General features: G+C 50.6%; 1 protein-coding gene across 9 annotated transcripts in view; it reads right to left on the bottom strand.

The window, feature by feature from the left end:
• The window catches only part of LOC147096799 (metastasis-associated protein MTA1-like), a 171,738-nt gene that overhangs the window by 81,005 nt on the left and 69,925 nt on the right, over nucleotides 1–20,808 (bottom strand). For all 9 annotated transcript variants that reach the window (XM_085973429.1, XM_085973430.1, XM_085973428.1 and 6 more), the window contains 2 exons: nucleotides 12,141–12,218; nucleotides 7,364–7,502 (listed from right to left, as the gene is read on the bottom strand). In XM_085973429.1, the coding sequence (XP_085829555.1) occupies nucleotides 7,364–7,502; nucleotides 12,141–12,218 (217 nt within the window). The remainder of the gene's footprint in view (nucleotides 1–7,363; nucleotides 7,503–12,140; nucleotides 12,219–20,808) is intronic.

A 20,808-nucleotide genomic window follows, 5' to 3' on the forward strand; every position in this document is an offset into this window, starting at 1 on the left:
CGCACGGGGTACTCACCCGTAGACCCAATGGAAGTGCAGCTTTCATGCATGCGCGGGAAACCGGAACTTCCGTTCCCTTAAAGGAAGGGGTTCAGAGGTGGAACGCGTGCGCCGGAGAGGCAGCGCGTACGCCTGGAACTTACGTTTTTTTCCCAGGTTGCTCCGGGAGGGTAAGTCTCCAGCAGTTACACTTTTAAAAAGTAGACGCAAGGCCTGCTTTTAACAAGGTAAGTGGTGAATTAATTAAATTTAAAACATTTTTTCCACAGGTTTATTATTTTTAAATACTTTAAAGAAAGGTAAGTTTATTTTTAGCCCCGTTAGAAAATGTAATTAATTTTTTCAAAAATTTAAATTATTGTTTAAAATAGTTATTTTACGTAATTTATAGTTATTTTAAAAATGTGATTAAAAAAATAATTATTTGAAGTTTTAATGATTTTTGGGGCTTATATTATTTATAGTTTTGACAGCTCTTCCTGTCAATTTTATGAATGGGCATTTCCCTGCTACCATTGGCTCTCCATGGCCCACGTGATCCCAGAGGGCGCATCAAACTAACCGCGCCCCTGGGATACGCAAGCACTGCGCGCCGGCAGTTGGAGCAGGCCCAGGATCGGAATCCCACGCCGGCCCACAGCTCAACGGCTGGCGCGCTAGGTAAGTGCAGGTCGGAGGCTTGCATCCGCGGGAAGCCTCCGACCCGAATTTCTGGGCCATTAACTGCTGATTTCTCACTGCTGTTTGCGGGACCTCGGTGCGTGTAAATTTGTTGCCATGTCTGCCTACAAAATAGTAACCACATTTCAAAAGTAATTCGTTGGCCGTGAAGCACTGTAGAATATCCCAAGGATGTAAAAGGTGCTATATAAATGCAAGTTCTTTCTTGTGTTAATCGAGCTCAGTTGGCTAGGGATAGTCAGACTAGGGGCTACAATATTAAATTCCTAGGCAAAGCGTTAGGTCTTTCCAAGTGATTCGTCACCCTCGACTAGATTACCAGAGTATGTGGTGAATATGGATCCCCTACATTGCTTCAGCAGGGAGCTGGACGAGTCCCGGCGGGAAGGCAACATTTCTAGCTATAGAGGGAGGGCAAGTTGTGGGTTACACGGGATTAGAAGGGTTCATGCGTTGTCACCATCTTCTGGAGCTTTGCTTGACTGCTTCCGGAGGTCAGACAGGAATTGCCCCGTGTTTCTTTCTGCCTCTCCCAAGAGGTTGTACAATTGGGGATGGTGGGGGTGGGGGTGGGGGAGGGCGTCAGTAGTGTAGGTGGCTGCACCATTTTTGGATGGGATAGGCTTCATGGTCTTTTCCCATCCTTTTTACAATGTTTGTATAGCAGACGTGCAGTAATCAGAAAGGAACAGGCTGGACTTTACTCTTGCGAACAATGTGTAGGGCAGGAGTGGCTTCTCATGCAAGACTCAGGGCAAACCCATAAAAAGCCTTTGAATGGTTGAAGCTGAAAGTTTGGGAGTACAGTACATGGCAAACTCTTGGAGCTTATCCAGGGTGTGCACTCGAGCTCATTCACTGACCCCCCCCATCTCGGCCAAAAGAGTGAGGCGACTTTGTCCTGTTAGCCATCTCATTCGGTGTCTCCATCAACGAAGTTATTACAAATTTCACAGGTACAGCAGCTATTCTCTGGAGTTCAGCATCACCAGTCACTCCTGCAAGCAGATCGCAAATCCCCTACAATCTGGAGTGCACAGTCTCTAGTTAAACTACAGTGTTACCTGGGGACTGTAACAATAGACCCCTTATGGTAGAAACTGGATACTACGATCTTGCATATACTGCCACGTGTTCTTTTCAGAAGGCAGATGGGAAAGCACTCTACTGAAAGGAGGCAGAGTATAAACCGACAGACTGGATGCTTTGCGTAGAATACAGCCTGCAGTGAGAAGCAATTGATTAACTACCGTTCCTTGTACCAGAAAATTACAAACCATGTAACCCCACCTCGATTATAGTCTAAACCCACTTACGTGTTAAGGGTCCCTGAATTAACTATTGGTTACAAGCAGCATGGGTTTACTATGCCATACTCGAGTCTGCATGTTTCTCACTGGCTCACAATCACCGCTTAAATAAAAGATCTCTGTGTCTGACAGAGAGGGAGGAATATGACCCCTTTAGCAACTGTGACAAGGATTGGTACAATGAGCTGCCAATCAAAGTTTTCACCCCACCCCATGTGCAAGCTCACAGCTGAGCAGATATTCAGGTGCTAGGTCCCCCCGTCAGGGTTCATGGAACAAAAGTCACTAGATTCGGGATGCAAACTGCTGACGGAAGGTACTCAACAACTCCCCGTTGCCTCAATACATGCAACAGTGAACTAGTTGCCACACTTCCTATTGGTAAAGCTCATTAACATTCCCAGCCACTGCCCAGGGACTTCAGGCTTTTTAATGTCGTCAAAAAAAAAACTACAGCCTTGAGGGGCTGTTTCCAGTGGGGTCCGCAGGGCTCAGTACTAGGTCCCTTGCTTTTTGTGGTACATATCAATGATCTAGACTTGAATATAGGGGCCATGATTAAGAAGTTTGCAGAGGATACTAAAATCGGCTGTGTGGTTGATACCGAAGAAGGAAGCTGTAGACTGCAGGAAGATATCAATAAATTGGTCAGGTGGACAGAACAGTGGCTAATGGAATTCAATCCGGAGAAGTGTGAGGTAATGCATTTGGGGAGGGCTAACAAGGAAAGGGAATACATATTAAATGGTAGGACACTAAGTAGTGTAGAGGAACAAAGGAACCTTGGAGTGCATGTCCACAGATCCCTGAAGGTAGCGGGCCAGGTAGATAAGGTGGTTAAGAAGGCATATGGAATGCTTGCCTTTATTAGCCGTGGCATAGAATACAAGAGCAGGAGGGTTATACTTCAACTGTATAAAACACTAGTTAGGCCTCAGCTAGAGTACTGCGTGCAGTTCTGGTCACCACATTACAGGAAAGATGTGATTACACAAGAGAGAGTACAGAGGAGATTTACAAGGATGTTGCCGGGAGTAGAGAATCTTAGCTATGAGGAAAGACTGGATAGGCTGGGTCTGTTTTCCTTGGAACAGAGGAGGCTGAGGGGAGACCTTATTGAGGTGTATAAAATTATGAGGGGCATAGAGTGGATAGAAAGGACCTATTTCCCTTAGCAGAGGGGTCAAAAACCAGGGGGCACAGATTTAAAGTAATTGGTGGAAGGTTTAGAGGGGATTTGAGGTGAAATTTCTTCACCCAGAGGGTTGTGGGGGTCTGGAACTCACTGCCTGAAAGGGTGGTAGAGGCAGGAACCCTAACCACATTTAAAAAGTACAGGAAACTTTGTGCTATCCGGCACCCACGGGACCGAGCTGCTGCCGTTGCCTCAAAACTGCCGTACTCTCCAGAGTTAATGTTGAGAGATACAGAGATTCTTATCTCCGTATTTGACAACAAACACTGTTGCTTAGCAACAGCTTCTAAACACTCGGGTGTGGCCCTAAAGCTCTGTAGCTGAAGCTGTTGCTATAGCTACAGACCTTGCACAGCTTGACTGTTCAAACAAAGCAAAAAAAACAAACAAAAAGAATAAAAAACAGCTGCTGATTTTTGCCGATGGCTCCAGATTGCCGGATAGCTCACCTCCGGGTAGCACAAAGTTTCCTGTACTTGGATGTGCACTTGGGATGCTGTAACCTGCAGGGCTACGGACCAAGAGCTGGGAAGTGGGATTAGGCTGGATAGCTCTTTGTTGGCCGGCGCGGACATGATGGGCCGAAATGGCCTCCTTCCGTGCTGTAACTTTCTATGAGTCTATGAGAGTGAACCCTTTATGTCAATATCACAATTTAAGACGACTCCCTTCTTGGCCATAGGTCAAAGCCCCAAAATTTTGCGTGTGTGTTAGACGGCATCATAAGGGGCAGCCTTAGACTGTCCTCTGGGCATTTCCAAAAGAATTGATGTTGTGCTGTTGACGACTTAGTACATGATGTTCATCATCCTGAACAATGGGTTAGCCAGTGGGATATGTGGTGTGGCATATAGCTTTACATGATTCAGGAGGGGATATCAAAATACTGTAATAAAGACTTTTATTTATAGGGCACTTATCAAGTCTCAAATGTCCCAAAGTGCTTCGCATACAATGAATTGATTTCTGCAGCGAGTTGTGCAGTAAGTGAGGCAGCCATTTGCCACACAGTAAGATCCCACATAGAAGAGAGAGGAGAAAGGCTAAGTTAGTCTGTTTTTTGATGATGTGGGTTGAAGTAGGAATGTTAGCCAGGATACCGGGAGAACACGATGTTGGGGTATTTAACATTTACCTGAACCAGTGGATCAAGCAGGTGGGACCTCGGTTTAACATCTCATCCAAAAGATAGCACCTCCAACAGTGCAGCACTCCCTCAGTACTGCGTTGTAGTGTCAACTTAAGATTATGTGCTCAAGTCCGGAAGTGGGGTTTAAATCGAAAGGCATCAATTGGAAAATACAAGGGATATCTGCCTCAACTGTTGATTCGTATCTAGGGGCCCTTCTGGATCCTACCCGAGTTTGGACACAGCTCTGTGACAGCGCAGTGAAGAACACTTTGCGGCCATTGAAGGAAGGTGAGATAGAGCCAAGTCCCAATGCAGGTTAGGCTTGCAGTGGATCAAACATGTCCTTTTTCATGGTTCAGGGCATGCAACAGAAGGGCTTCCTCCAGTCCACGCACAAGATCCAGAATCAAGCTGCGAGGTGAATTTATGGCAAAAAGGGGGAACGGTTGCTCGGAGGACAGGTTTGGGCCGCCACCTTGGAGGGGGGGGGGGGGGGGGGATGTGCCAAGACGCGGATTAATCATTTAAAGAGTAAATCTTGGCATTGGATCAAAATTACCAAAATGGTTGGTACATCGCAAGCTGCCCTGCAGAGGCCCTCCGACAACACTGAAAGCTGACGTCCATCCTAAAGCTTCTCAGGAAACAGGTTTGTGATGATAGCTGGCCGAAGTGGTTGCCAGGGGCCCAGGTATCAGACAATGCTCCCGTCACATCCCAAGTGTCAGCATGTGGCTCAGTGAGCATCACCCCCGCTTCCGAGTCAGAAGGTTGTGGGTTCAAGTCCCACTCCAGAGACTCGAGCACGTAAAGCTAGGCTGACACACCCAGTGCAGTACTGCGGGAGTGCTGCACTGTCGGAGGTGCCGTCTTTCGGATGAGATGTTAAACTGAGGCCCCGTCTGCTCTTGCAGGTAGACGTAAAAGATCCCATGGCACTATTCTGAAGAAGAGCAGGGGAGTTATCCCCGGTGTCCTGGGGCCAATATTTATCACTTAATCAACAAAACAAAATCAGATGATCTGGTCATTATCACATTGCTGTTTCTGGGAGCTTGCTGTGCGCAAATTGGCTGCCACGTTTCCTACATTACAACAGTGACTCCACTTCAAAAGTACTTCATTGGCTGTAAAGCACTTTGAGACGTCCTGTGGTCGTGAAAGGCGCTCTATAAATGCAAGGTTTTCTTTCTCATCTCCATGGTTCAGTGTATTTTGCTGCTGAAACTCTGTACCTCCAATTGGAGAATGGTGCAATGGAGCGTGATGCATGTCCACCCAGTGGGCGATAGGAATGCACACTCCCATTTTACGGTGAGTTATGCAACTCACAAGGTCACTCCAGAAGTTCCTGCTATCTGTTGAATCTGCAGCGAGAGCTCAAACTTGAACTTGCCAGCTGTCTCGTGACCAGATAGTGACTTTGCTCCCGTGAGGTGGGCGGGAGGGACAGGTCAAGGTGAATGGGGCCTCTCTGTGGCGAAAAACACATTGAGCAGCAATTATTTTACAGGCAGAGGCCCCGTGATTGTGTATTTCAGCTCAATCGATTATTCACAAAGGTCTGAATAGCTTGAAGTCAAAGTACACCACTGATCTTGGTGCACATCGCAGTCCTCACTCAAGCATGACCTGTAATATTGCAATGAAGCCAGGTAGGGGGAGGCGTTGTGTTGTTGACAGAGCAACACTGGTTTTACACTCGTCACTGGGATATACATTAGTGTGGCTTCCTCTAGGCTACCTAGAGACTGAAAAAGTCACACCGGAGAGCGAAACCGGTGGTCTGCCTTCTCCCTACTGCTTCATATTGTGGGTAGGCTCGGTGTCCAGCTCATGCTGTACTGGAAGCTCTGTTGTACAACATACTGCAGAATTTTGGGTCTTAATTAAGTAAAGAGGACCTGAAGATGGTGGAAAGTTGTACAGGATAGTGATAAGAGTTCAGATGTCATTGACCCAAGGTACGGTGGAGGAATGCAAATTCTCCCTTCCCAAACAAGATGGCAAACCATCGTAATAAATGGGTTAGCTACAGAGTTGCATTGGATAGGTTGGGTGATTGGGCAGAAACATGGCAAATGCACTATAATGTGGATAAATGTGAGGTTATCCACTTTGGTGGCAAAAACAGGAAGGCAGATTATTATTTGAATGGCAATAGATTGGGAGAAGGGGAAGTGCAAAGAGACCTGGGTGTTCTTGTGCACCAGTCGCTGAAGGTAAGCATGCAGGTGCAGCAGGCAGTTAAGGCGCCAAATGGTATGTTGGCCTTCGTAGCAAGAGGGTTCGAGTACAGGAACAAGGATGTCTTGCTGCAGTTGTACAGGGCCTTGGTGAGACCGCACCTTGAGTATTGTGTGCAGTTTTGGTCGCCTTATCTGAGGAAGGATGTTCTTGCCATGGAGGGAGTGCAGCGAAGATTCACCAGGCTGATACCTGAGATGGCAGGAATGACGTATGAGGAGAGATTGTGTCGATTGGGCTTATACTCGCTGGAGTTTAGAAGATTGAGAGGGGATCTCATCGAAACCTATAAAATTCTGTCAGGCCTGGACAGACTAGATGAAGGAAGGATGTTCCCGATGGCGGGGGAGTCCAGAGCCAGGGGTCATAGTCTAAGGATAAGGGGTAAGCCATTTAGGACTGAGATGAGGAGGAATTTCTTCACCCAGAGAGTGGTGAACCTGTGGAATTCTCTACCACAGAAGGCAGTGGAGGCCAGTTCATTAAATATATTCAAGAAGGAGTTGGATATATTTCTTAAGGCTAAAGGGATCAAGGGATATGGGGAGAAGGCAGGGACAGGGTACTGAATTTGGATGATCAGCCATGATCTCATTGAATGGCGGAGCAGGCTCGAGGGGCCGAATGGCCTACTCCTGCTCCTATCTTCTATGTTTCTATGCAACACTAGAATTCTTGCTGCTACCTACAGCATGTCGCCAGGACAATACCTTTAATTTCTGCTCCCAACAGCTGTAAGTGAACAAGTGGGTGGGGGTAGGGAGGTTGCAGATACAGTTTATACAAACATCTGCTCACCGTATGTGCGTTGCTGGTAAGGACTCGAGCTGTCGTGATAAGAACAGCTCTCGATGTTTGAGCTGGTGCTGCTGTTTTTCTGTCAACTGCTGTGGGTTATCCGTTTCTGTTTCTGTTTCCATGTCCTCCTCCAGGTCTTCTGCATTTAAAATCAAAACAAAATGACCATTACACCAGTTGCTACTGCACAGTGCACTAAGCGAGGCCGCCCGCTGAAAGCCTGCGGGCAAGCTCTTCACAGTCTCGCTTTGCCCGTGCCTGAGGGAGTAGGTGGATGCCAGAGCAAAATACTTCAGGACACTGGAGCCGCATTACTAGCTTGACAGCCAAGAGCAAGGCCTCAACATTTGGAGAACCGCATCGCCGTTGCAGCTTTCCAGAGACATAGAAGATAGGAGCAGGAGTAGGCCATTCGGCCCCTCGAGACTGCTCCGCCATTCAATGCGATCATGGATGATCATCCAAATTCAGTATCCGGTCCCTGCTTTCTCCCCATACCCCTTGATCCCTTTAGCCTTAAGAAATATATCCAACTCCTTCTTGAATATATTTAATGAATTGGCCTCCACTGCCTTCTGTGGTAGAGAATTCCACATGTTCACCACTCTCCGGGTGAAGAAATTCCTCCTCATTTCTGTCCTAAATGGCCTACCCCTTATCCTTAGACTGTGACCCCTGGTTCTGGACTCCCTGACCATCGGGAACATCCTTCCTGCATCTAGTCTGTCCAGTCCTGTCAGAATTTTATAAGTTTCAATGAGATCCCCTCTCATTCTTCTAAACTCCAGCGAGTATAAGCCCAAATCGACCCAATCTCTCCTCATACGTCATTCCTGCCATCCCAGGTATCAGCCTGGTGAATCTTCGCTGCACTCCTTCCATGGCAAGAACATCCTTCCTCAGATAAGGAATCGATGCTTTCCATCACTGGACAGCTGGTTTTCTGGAAATCCTGAACATAGTGAAATCAGGCCCACCCAAGGACTGCACACAACCAGAAAGCTACTTCTCCGAATCCTCCAGGGAAAATTATACTTCAAAAACAGTGCCCTTGTTCCAACAATTGGCTTCACTGGGAGAAAGCCCTTGCACTTCTCTGATGGTTAATTGGGACTAGATGTGCTCTAAACTCTCAATGGAGAGGGTAGCATTAAAATACAAGATTTCTTACTACACGGCTAGTTCATTCTATGACTAGGCAACAGCACACAAACAAAACACAATTGTCACACAACTTGTGGAAGGAGAAAGGATTAGAAACTTTGTCAATGCCAAGGGGAGAAAAACTAAATGGTGCTTCACACCTAGCCAGGTATAAATTACGGTGAGATTACATTAAGGACACAGATAGCTGTGAAGAGGAAATTAATGACAGTCTTTCCCAGCTGTCAAACAATAACCTAAATAAGCTGAAATCTCCTTCCTAGTTGGAGAAACCCCAATTTCCTATTTCACAGAATCACAGAAACCCCACAGTGCAGATAGAGGCCATTTCGGCCCATCGAGCCTGCACCGACACATATCCCACCCGATCCCCGTAACCCCTGCACCGACCCATATCCCACCCGATCCCCGTAACCCCACGTATTTAATCCCCCTAACACTAAGGGTCAATTTATCATAGCCTAACCTAACCTGATGGATGCCCAGCATTAGGAGAGAGAGCTGAATTAGTCAGTGAAGGCAAAAGCACTCAATTAAAATGAGCTTAGGCAAAAGCACTCAATTAAAATGAGCTTAGGATGTGAATGATGCAGTGGGTTAAACACTGGCTTTTCACCTCCTTTCCCTGGTTCAAATCCAGCCCAGGGAAATGGAACAAAAGCCTTCACTCTCCATTGGCTGTAAGGATAGGCCATTCAGGACTGAGACGAGGAGGAATTTCTTCACTCAGAGGGTGGTGAATCTTTGGAATTCTCTACCACAGAGGGCTGTGGAGGCTCAGTCACTGGGTATATCCAAAACCGAAGTCGATAGATTTCTGACTAGTAAGGGCATCAAGGGATATGGCGATAGGGCCGGTGAATGGAGTTGAGGCAGAAGATCAGCCATGATCTCATTGAATGGCGGAGCAGGCTCGAGGGGCCGAATGGCCGACTCCTGCTCCTATTTCTTATGTTCTTATGTCAAATGATTTCTGTGTAGGCATTGGGCCCACAGCACTAAACTCCCCCAACTGGGTCACTAAGCTGCAAATCTCATTCAGAGAAGTCACAGGACGGCTCGTCTGGAAAGTGGAGGAAAGCAGTCGGGCCTGTCCTTTGAGGTCGAGGCTAAGGCAGACTGGTGTGCAAGTAAAGGGAACATCTAATTCCTGCGATACCTGACCTAGAGAGCTTGATGCTGACATTAGAAGTTCAAAATATTCTATTTCCCCACACCAACACCCTCGCTAAATGTAAAATCCCCACCCCGCTCGCCCCAACACCCCCAAAAAGAAAATTAGGTTAGAAGCTAAGACAGGTTTTTTCCCAGTCATAGAATGGTTACAGCAGAAAAGGCCATTCGCCCCGTCCAGCCCGTGCCGGCTCTCTGCAAGAGCCCTTCAGCCAGTCCCACTCCCCCGCCCTTCCCCTGGAGCCCTGCAAAATATTCTCTTCAGGTACTTCTCCAACTCCCTTTTGAAAGCCGCGATTGAGTCGGCCTCCACCACCCTTTCAGGCCGTGCATTCCAGATCCTCACCACTCGCTGCCTGAAAAAGTTTCCCCTCATGTCGCCTTTGGTTCTTTTTCCAATCACCTTGAATCTGTGTCCTCTGGTTCTCGACCCTTCCGCCAATGGGAACAGTTACTCTCGATCTACTCTGTCCAGGCCCCTCATGATTCTGAGCACCTCGATCAAATCTCCTCTCAACCTTCTCCGCTCCAAGGAGAACAACCCCAGCTTCTCCAGTCCATCCACGTAACTGAAGTCCCTCATTCCTGGAACCATTCTTGTAAATCTTTTCTGCACCCTCTCTAAGGCCTTCACATCCTTCCTAAAGTGTGGTGCCCAGAATTGGACACAATACTCCAGTTGAGGCCGAACCAGTGTTTTGTACAGGTTCATCATAACTTCCTTGCTTTTGTACTCTATGCCTCCAATTATCCCGTAAGCTTTTTTTTAAACCGCTTTCTTAACCTGCCCTGCCACCTTCAATGATTTGTGCACATAATTCCGAGCACTTTTATTTTTGGTAATGGTGTAATTGTAACACCAGCGATAACCACTGAAAATAATGCCGATTGGAAAAATCTCGGGTTCACTATAGGGACTGACGCGAAGAGCAACCACTGACCGAGCTACTGGAGGGTGTTGGCACCTGTGGTCTGAACCCAGCTAGAGTCACCATCCCGAGGAGAGGAAAAAGAAACAGACTGCATTTGTACAGCACCTAACATCTCAAAAACATCCCAAGGGTCTTCATATACAAGAATAGACAGGGCTTGATGGCCGGCGTATAACTCGATGACTGTATATACATTGGCTTACTTGCTGAAGTGCATTTTATTTGATTGTGATACCAAAAAGGAGAAAACTTGAAGCTTTAAGGCTACCTGTGACTATAACCTAGGTTACAACAGGTCAAATATTTTCTGAAACTGTAGCTCTTCATTCCCATAGGCGGGTAGGCCACGGGACAGACACAGACAACAGTTTACTGTTCCCATCTTGAGCTAATCTGCAGCAGTAAAGGCAACATCATAACAGGAGCGTAAGAAAGATTAGGAGGCTAATGTTGGGGCATTAGCAAGGCATGCTTTGATGTGGTGATTTTTTTTATCAAGCCTTCAATTGTGTGCTTAAATGGCTAAGTCCAGCAGCCAGTAAACACCAGGCACAGTGCAGGTGAGCAGGAAAAACAGGCCAGGACCCACACAAGAACCTGTTAGGTGGACTGGTACGGAAAGTAAGTGGCAGCAAACGGATTGATACAGTAACAGCAGGCGTACAGAAGGACTACCCAAGAGAGCTGAGGCACCAGATCGACGGTGCAGGCTAATTCGGAAGTCAAAATGAATTCCAAGCAGCACCTTAGCTTTTGACAAGAACAGAAATCAAATCAAATCAACTTTTATTGTCATTGTTAGTGCACAAGTGCAGTACAACGAAATGTAGGCTTGCGGCTCCCGAGAGTGTACATTTGGATTAAGACATTTAAACATTCAACATACATTTGGCTTGTAGTATATTAACATAAATATGACCATAATAAAGTGCATTGGCAGATGTGCAGGCTTTAGAGTTTATTTGTGGAGTTCAGTAGGATGACAGCCCTGGGAAAGAAGCTGTTCCTAAATCTGGTCGTACGGGTGCGAATGCATCTGTAGCGTCTCCCAGATGGCAGGAGGGCGAACAGACTGTGGCTGGGGTGGGTAGGGTCTTTGATGATGGACCGTGACCTCCGTAGACAGCGTTTCTGGTAGATGTTCTCAATGGTCGGTAGCCGGGTGCCGGTAATGCGTTGGGCAGTTTTGACTACCCGCTGCAGGGCTTTCCGGTCATAGTAGCTACAGCTGCCATACCATACTGTGATACAGTTTGTCAGGATGCTCTCTATAGTGCAGTGGTAAAAGTTAGAGAGGATCAGGGGTGACAGATTACATCCTGTCAGAATCACAGACTGTCAGAAACATTACGCCACGCATGCATCGTGCCATTCCTTCAGGTGCAGCGTTATGGTCTGTCGGTTTAGTCCAAAGTGCAAGAAAAAGTTAGAGCCAGGAATGCATCTCTGTCCTCATGGGACGCTGATTATAGACAGAAACGACCCGAGAGAGATGGCAATTTACTCACCAGCTTTAGGCAGCACTTCTTGTGGAACATCTGGGACCTCGGTGGGTAGTGTTGGGTCACAATTATCCAGCTCTTGGCCTGCATAAATCGGGAACAAATGAACCATTAACAAATGATGAAACAGCTCCTTTTATCTGCTTCTATTAGGGGACAAGCTCTGTCCTTACTTTTATCTAACTAGAGTTAGTATGCTCCGCTTTGACAGTGAAAGTAATCCCGTAGGATAGTCTCAATTCCAACAGAAAGAAAATCTGAAGAAAATTTGAAACACATTTGACCGGTTCATAAACCAAGTTAAAGGTTCAAAGTTGAAATAAATTTAGGCAGTCTCCAAGGATGGCCTCCTGGGTAAAGGCTCCAGTCTGCACTGTACAGCATGTTCTACTGCGGGCTTGTGCTGAATTGAGGGAATTTAAGAAACAGATCAACCAGGGTTGCGGATCCCGATCACTACCCCGATATGGTGGACAGTGGATAAGATTGCGACGCCCTTCAAGGTTGCATAGCCTGCTGACACTCACTGCTTAGGCTAACACATGGCAAAGTGTTGCTTTGACAAAGTGTACGCTGTCAGTGCCTATAGAACCCAGAGTCAGAGCCGTCAGAGAAAACTGGGAGAGAGAGAGAAGTTACATTTCAGCTTAAGGAGAAGGAGCAGGATTCAAATGGGTTAATACATCAAGTAGATGTGTTCCATTGTGCTTGGGCTTTGGGACTCAATACAGGAAACTTTGGTTTATCCGGAGGTTAACTGCCTGGAATGCTCGAGACACCGGCAAAAATCAGGAGCTGTTTCGTTCGGTATTTTTTCTTTTCGTTGCTTTTTTTTCACCTGTCAGGCTCTGCAAGGTCTCGTTGAAGCTGTTGCTAAGCTACAGAGACGCTTGCAAGGTACGGCCGACTGTTTAGAAGCTGTTGGGTTTGTTGCCAGATACGGAGCTCAAAAGCTTCCGTATGTTTCAAAATTAGCGCTGGTTTGTCCGGTAGTTTTGATGGGACGGCACCAGCTCGGTCCCGTCGGTGCCGGATAGCACAAAGTTTCCTGTACCTCTCTTAGAGGTGGCTGCATACGGGACTGGGAAACAAACACCACAGCAAGTGGCTTTGTGCTTCAGGCTAATCAGTGCTACAGTTACACTTGTGTAAGACAAGGGGTTCGCGGTAGTAAAACAGGGGCTTCAAAGACCCCTCCCCACCTGGTGGCACACAGAGGAGCGGAGTGATGCACATTGCTCTTTTATTCACTCTCGCCCTCACTTCAATCACTAAAAACAAACCAAAGGCTTTCTTCTTGGAAAGAAAAAAAAATGTCCCCCCGACCTCAAAGGGTTAAGGTAGATTGAAAGATCTCTCTCATGCAGCTCTTAATCCATCAGAGGCCAAGCCTGTCCTCCAACACTGGCTGGCAAACTGCCAGGTCTTTCTCAAACTCCGGAGAGACTTTATCACGTGATCTCTGTCCGTGTAATCAATGGGAACAACGGGATAAGCTTCTCCGCTAGCCTTTGAACAACAGCACCAGCTGCCCGTGGGGTCTCCAGGCAGCCATGTTGGGCAGACAGACACTGGTGGGTGGAAGGCTGCGTATGATGCAGTGACCAGTCAGCTCCAGACCGCCACGGCACCAGCAGCTTGTGCAGATTACTTTAGGAAAGGGTGTTGCTAGAATCTGGCAGTACATAACAGAGCTGTGACATCAGTTACACTTAATGCCCAGTTAACCCGACAAGAACCGCAACAGCATTTTGTGAAAATGTTCTGCAAACAGCGCCAGCATTGGATATCGGACACATCAATCAAGGCGAACAATTCAACGACATCAGGGACTTTGAACTGCTCCCCCACCAATTAAAGAGACCGAGGATGGCAAAAGCTGTTTGTAAAATGATTTTTTCAGCCACATTTCTCAACTTGGTTCGCCATCATACACCGTGCGGGACGCTCCCCGGCACGGCCCCACCCACCACCGGGACGCTCCCCGGCACGGCCCCACCCCCCCCGCCGGGACGCTCCCCGGCACGGCCCCACCCACCACCGGGACGCTCCCCGGCACGGCCCCACCCCCCGCCAGGACGCTCCCCGGCACGGCCCCACCCCCCGCCGGGACGCTCCCCGGCACGGCCCCACCCCCCACCGGGACGCTCCCCGGCACGGCCCCACCCCCCGGGACGTTCCCCGGCACGACCCCACCCCCAGAGACGTTCCCCGGCACGGCCCCACCCCCCGCCGGGACGCTCCCCGGCACGGCCACACCCCCCGCCGGGACGCTCCCCGGCATGGCCCCATCCCCCGCCGGGACGCTCCCCGGCACGGCCCCACCCCCCGGGACATTCCCCGACACGGCCCCACCCCCCGGGACATTCCCCGGCACGGCCCCACCCCCCGGGACGTTCCCCGGCACGGACCCACCCCCCGCCGGGACGCTCCCCGGCACGGCCCCACCCCCTGCCGAGACGCTCCCCGGCACGGCCCCAACCCCCCACCGGGACGCTCCCCGGCACGGACCCACCCCCCGGCACGGGACGCTCCCCGCGGGACGGGTCCACCTCCAGCCCCTCTCTCAAGCGGCTATTCATGTATTCACAGTACCTTACTCCAGTGTCAACTACACTAAACGTCCAGTACAATGCTTTCGCTACAGTAATCAGAACTTTTCCCGACATTACTCAGCTGTCTCCTAAAGTCGATAATTTATTTTATGCACCAGAGATAGAATCCACACAGGTTATTGAAAGATAATACTTAAAGATCAGGCAAGCACTGGGAGGATAAGCCTGTGTAATAGAATGTCAGTGGCACACGCTATACCACAGACTGGGGCTGGCCATTCCTGGTTAATTCATTGAAGGGTTTTACAACTTATCTTCAACAACTTCAATAGTGACTTCAACACTCAATGTGCTTCAGAGCTGGTGATTAGGCCAGAGAGGTGTAGGGGGAATTACGCAGCTGAGTGAAGGTAAGCATTTGAAGTTGGATACAGGGAGAATGAGAGGGGGGGGGGGGCGATGTGACTGATGGCTCGGAGCAGAGGGAGAGGGGGCGCTCCGAGTTGAAGTTGTCAGACACAGCGCTGATCCTGCTAATGGCAGGTCCTGCTAGCTGTTGCTCATAAACAGCCTCTCAGGCTGACCCCTGGCCTTGGAGGGGGGGGGGGGGGGGGGGGCGGCGGGGGGCAGGAGGGAGAAGGGGCTTCCTCGGTGCTGCCTGTCCTCTCCGATCCTCTGATTGGATGACAACTCGGCACAGAGCCTTATTTTGGACACCCCGCCAGCGAGCAAACAGGAAAATGAGGTGGGAGGACCAGGAACTGCCGAATTATTATTGCAACTATTAGTATATGTTTATTGTGGGTGCAGGTACTCCGCTTCACTTTCCCGTGAAACCACATCAATCCCAGGGCGACAGAAAAAGTTCAGAAACCCAGTGACATGAATCTTGTCGTTCATGTGAAAATTACTTATGAAATGATACTGGGCAGCCTGCTGGTGGCGCTGTCCAGGGACAGTATAAATACTCGGGCACGGGCCCAGCTTGCTCAGGACATTCTTTAACAGGAACTAGTGAAGGACACAACTAGATCTCCATGTTGAAAAACAGTTGATTAAAGACTTGTTTAATACTTAGACCAAGTGCCTAGTAGTTTTCTTTCGTCACCCAGGGTGACCACTTTCCACTCCCTTTTCCTTTGATTCGGGGAAAATCAAGGCAAAAGCAATAGTGGGACCAGTCTCACCGGTATTTACTGATGGAGGCAAAAAAGGGCCCCAGGTTCAGCACTGGTCTGCGCTGATCTCAACTAGGGCGACAGGAAAAAGGACGGGGCCACCAGAATTGGCTGCAATTCCCCTCAGGAAAAAAATGGAGGGAGGGGGCTATCGTGGGCGTGAGTTTTTTCCCTCCCAAGATCCAACGACACAAAGCACAAACTGGATCTGGGAGCCACGCTGCAAGAGCATTGAAGAACATGGCACCTTGCACAAGCTCAGGATGTCCCAAAGCGCTTTACAGCCAATGAAGTACTTTCTGAAGTGTAGTCACTGTTGTAATGTAGAAACGAGGCAGCCAATTTGCGCACATCAAGCTCCCTGATAATCTATTTTAGTGATGGTGGATGAGGGATAAATATTGGCCAGAACACCGGGGGTTGAACTTCCTTGCTGTTCTGCGATGTGTCCACCTGAGGGGGCAGATGGGACCTCGGTTTAGCATCTTATTCGAAAGAACTGTGGGTAATCTAAGGATTAAACACGATTAAAAGTGGCCCCAAAACGCATTTCGGCGACAGATTCAGTTCATCTGGCAGGGGTGCAATACAGATGGAGAAATAAAAAGCACAGTAAGCAGGCGGTGCGTGACAACAGCAGCAAAACTGTACAGATCTTAAACCCGCGCTGAAGCAAAGACAGGGGCCCACTGTACAAGGTGCAAGAGCACGTGAAGCAGCAGTGCCCAAACCAGGGCAATGTGGGCTACGCGGGGTTAAATCCGACCCTAAAGAAGCAGGCTGCTATTTTTTTTTATTTTTTTTATTTTTATTTTTTTTAAAGTGTGGAAATATGGCCAGAAGAGGAGTTTCTGGGTCTTCAGAGAAAGATCTGAGAATTCTGCTTCACAGAAACTAGAGCTGATGAAATGCTGAATGTTCTACTCGATGGCATCCATTAACAATCCTCAATCGCCTTTCATTTGTCAGCACAGCACTAAAGACGCTACAAAATGGTAGCTGGCAGGTAAAGCTGTGGCTGTGTGGCCCCAGGGCAGGCACTGCATCACATGACCCAGCCTGGGCTCGGGCTCTGTCCTATGGAAGTCACTGCTGTGCTGATAAGCAGATCTGGCAGGAAACTCACTTCACTAGCCGTCGTTACAGGGACCCCGCGCGCACACAGCTTGGCAGGCAGCTTTTTCTTGGTTACATTCTGCAGGGTATGACAACAACTGTGCCACACACGTACAATCCTGGGCTGCCTCAGCTCCACCCAAGGACAGGTCAGTTTAACGTGGGTGAGATTTTATTTCTCTCTTTGCCCCCTGCTTCACGTTCTCAGAAAATTTCCCCCTCCACAACCAGAGCTACTTACACCCTCCTACCCCTCGCCCTCACCTCAATCCCACTTCCAGGAGCTCCTCACATAAAACGCCTGCGGTTCAGCAGTATCGCCTGCTACAGCTGCAAGCACAAGGAAACAAGCATTTCCACAACTGGTTCCCATCATCCCAATACCTTTGCAAATTCTACATTAGACTCAGCTGGTTAATGGGAACGTGCACCACAACCAGCCAGAACACAGGGGCCAGGTTCACTGCAGCTGGGGTGCGACAAGTAATGTCTGTAACCCCCCCCACCACGGGGGAAAGTCTGATCGCTGCATGGTGGCCCTGGTTAGAACACACCTGGAGCACTGGGAGCAGTTCTGGGCAGCGCACCTCAGGAAGGATATATTGGCCTTGGAGGGAGTGCGGTGTAGATTTACAAGAATGATACCGGACTCCAAGGGTTAAATTACGAGGAGAGATTACACAAACTAGGGTTGTATTCCCTGGAATGTAGAGGTTAAGGGGAGATTTGTACCAAGTTTTCAAGATATTAAGATCAACTGATAGGGTAGGTACAGAGAAAGTATTTCCGCTGGTTGAGGAATCTAGGACTGGGGGACATAGCCTAAAAATTAGAGCCAGACCTTTCAGGAGTGAAATTAGGAAACACTTTTACACAAAGGGTGGTCGAAGTTTGGAACTCTCTTCCGCAAATGGCAGTTGATGTTAGATCAAGTGTTAATTTTAAATGAGATTGATAGATTTTTTGTTAACCAAAGGTATTAAGGGATATGGGGCAACGGCAGGTATATGGAGTTAGGTCACAGATCAGCCATGATCTCATTGAATGGCAGAACAGGCTCGAGAGGCTGAATGGCCGCCTCCACTTCCTACGTTCCTATATTCCATCCTATGTTCCTATCTCTCCTGAAAGTACCCGTGTGGTGTCGGGTGTGGGCAGTACTTGCCTCAGCCGACATGCCTTCCACAGTCCAACAGCTGCCAACATTCAGTATTCAGCTGTGAGGAATGACCACTCAGGGCTGTGCCAACTGAACAACCATACTCAGCAACAGGCAGCACCCTTGGGAGAGGCGCGGGGGCGGGGGGGAGCGCGCGAGGAGGGGAGAGAGCGAGGAGGCGGAAAGCCGACATCAGAGAACGATCACATTTCTGCTAAATGCAAAGCAGGATTCAGTCAGCACCAAAACCAGCTCCAAAAGTAACTCGGAGGAACTGCCACATTAGCACTGAATCCATCATCTTCGCAGTGAGGAAAGCAGCTCACACTGACCGAGTGCATGAAAGTATGAGAGTTCTTCCAAAGTCAAGACAGAGGAATTAAACTAAACAATGCTAGGGCGAGATTAAAAGCAACTGCTGAAAATCTGAAATAGAAACTGGAAACGCTGGAGAGGCACAGCAGGCCTGTCAGTAGCTGGAAAGAGAAATGACAGGGTAGCGTTTAGGGTGGAGAGCCTGCAAAACATGAGCCTTTCTTTGATGTTGATGGAGCTGCGGTGCCTAGGCAGCGTTGTCTGTTATTAATGATGATACCAAGTCAGTAATCAACAGGAAACTGCGTCAAAGAATGGACACCATGAACATCACCTGCTCAACTCAGACTGCGAAATCGGTGTTGCTGTTACCTACACGACTCCATTTGTGAATCTTCTGCTCAGTGTCGTCAAGGTGTCAGCCTTGGCTCAATGGTAGCACTCTCGCCTGAGTTATAAGGTACTCGATGCAGTACTGAGGGAGTGCTGCACTGTCGAAGGTGCCGTCTTGCGGATGACATGTTAAACCGAGGCCCTGTCTCCCTCTCAGGTGGCCGTCAAAGATCCCATGGCGCTCTTCACAGAGCAGCGGGAGTTCTCCCATTGTCCTGGACCAATATTTATCCCTCAACTAACATTACAAAAAGCAGATGATCTGGTCGTTATCACATTACTGTTTGTGGGAGCTTGCTGAGCGCAAACTGCCCGCAGCATTTTCCTACATTACAGCAGTGACTGCACTTCAAAATCCTGCACTGGTTGTAAAGAGCTTTGGGACGTCACGAGGTTCTTTCTTTGTTCTCCATTGCTGCAGACAAACGTATTCTAGTTCCACTCTCCATAAACTGCCACCTCTAACAAAGCTCGGCTCCACCTCCTTCCCCTGGAGCTCAGTTTACCAATCTGGATCACAGTGACCTGAACTAGATATCTGTGATCCAGGTCAGGTGCAGCTGGTAGACTCTGGACAAGATTGTGTACATTTCAATGCCATGTGTCATCAGTCCCTCTACTGCCAGGAGTCCTAGAACTTTCATATAAAATGTCATAGGTCATCGAGAGCACAGGAGACACAGAGGGGCGGGAGAGGGGGCGAGAGAGAGGGGGAGGGGGCGAGAGAGAGGGGGAGGGAGCGAGAGAGAGGGGGAGGGGGCGAGAGACAGAGGGGGCGAGAGAGAGAGAGAGGGGGCAAGAGAGAGAGAGAGGGGGCGAGAGAGAGAGAGAGAGGGGGCGAGAGAGAGAGGGGGGCGAGAGAGAGAGAGGGGGCGAGAGAGAGAGAGGGGGGCGAGAGAGAGAGAGGGGGCGAGAGAGAGAGAGAGGGGGCGAGAGAGAGAGAGAGAGGGGGGCGAGAGAGAGGAGAGAGAGAGGGGGGGCGAGAGAGAGGGGGGCGAGAGAGAGGGGGGCGAGAGAGAGAGGGGGGGCGAGAGAGAGAGAGGGGGGGCGAGAGAGGGCGGGGGGCGAGAGAGAGAGAGAGGGGGGCGAGAGGGCGAGGGGGGCGAGAGGGCGGGCGCGCGAGGGGGGCGAGAGGGCGGGCGCGCGAGGGGGGCGAGAGGGCGGGCGCGCGAGGGGGGCGAGAGGGCGGGCGCGCGAGGGGGGCGAGAGGGCGGGCGGGCGCGCGAGGGGGGCGCGAGAGGGCGGGCGCGCGAGGGGGGCGAGAGGGCGGGCGCGCGCGAGGGGGCGAGAGGCGCGCGAGGGGGGCGAGAGGGCGGGCGCGCGAGGGGGGCGAGAGGGCGGGTGCGCGCGAGGGGGGCGAGAGGGCGGTGCGCGCGAGGGGGGCGAGAGGGCGGGCGCGCGAGGGGGGCGAGAGGGCGGGCGCGCGAGGGGGGCGAGAGGGCGGTGCGCGCGAGGGGGGCGAGAGGGCGGGCGCGCGAGGGGGGCGAGAGGGCGGGGCGCGCGAGGGGGGCGAGAGGGCGGGCGCGCGAGGGGGGCGAGAGGGCGGGCGCGCGAGGGGGGCGAGAGGGCGGGCGCGCGAGGGGGGCGAGAGGGCGGGCGCGCGAGGGGGGGCGAGAGGGCGGGCGCGCGAGGGGGGCGAGAGGGCGGGCGCGCGAGGGGGGCGAGAGGGCGGGGCGCGCGAGGGGGGCGAGAGGGCGGGCGCGCGAGGGGGGCGAGAGGGCGGGCGCGCGAGGGGGGCGAGAGGGCGGGCGCGCGAGGGGGCGAGAGGGCGGGGGCGAGAGGGCGGGCGCGCGAGGGGGGCGAGAGGGCGGTGCGCGCGAGGGGGGCGAGAGGGCGGGGCGCGCGAGGGGGGGGCGAGAGGGCGGGCGCGCGAGGGGGGCGAGAGGGCGGGCGCGCGAGGGGGGCGAGAGGGGCGGGGGGGCGCGCGAGGGGGGCGAGAGGGCGGGCGCGCGAGGGGG

This window comes from Somniosus microcephalus, chromosome 34, assembly GCF_052327205.1.
Source record: "Somniosus microcephalus isolate GS21.2 chromosome 34, FLI_Smic_1.0, whole genome shotgun sequence".
NCBI lineage: Eukaryota > Metazoa > Chordata > Chondrichthyes > Squaliformes > Somniosidae > Somniosus > Somniosus microcephalus.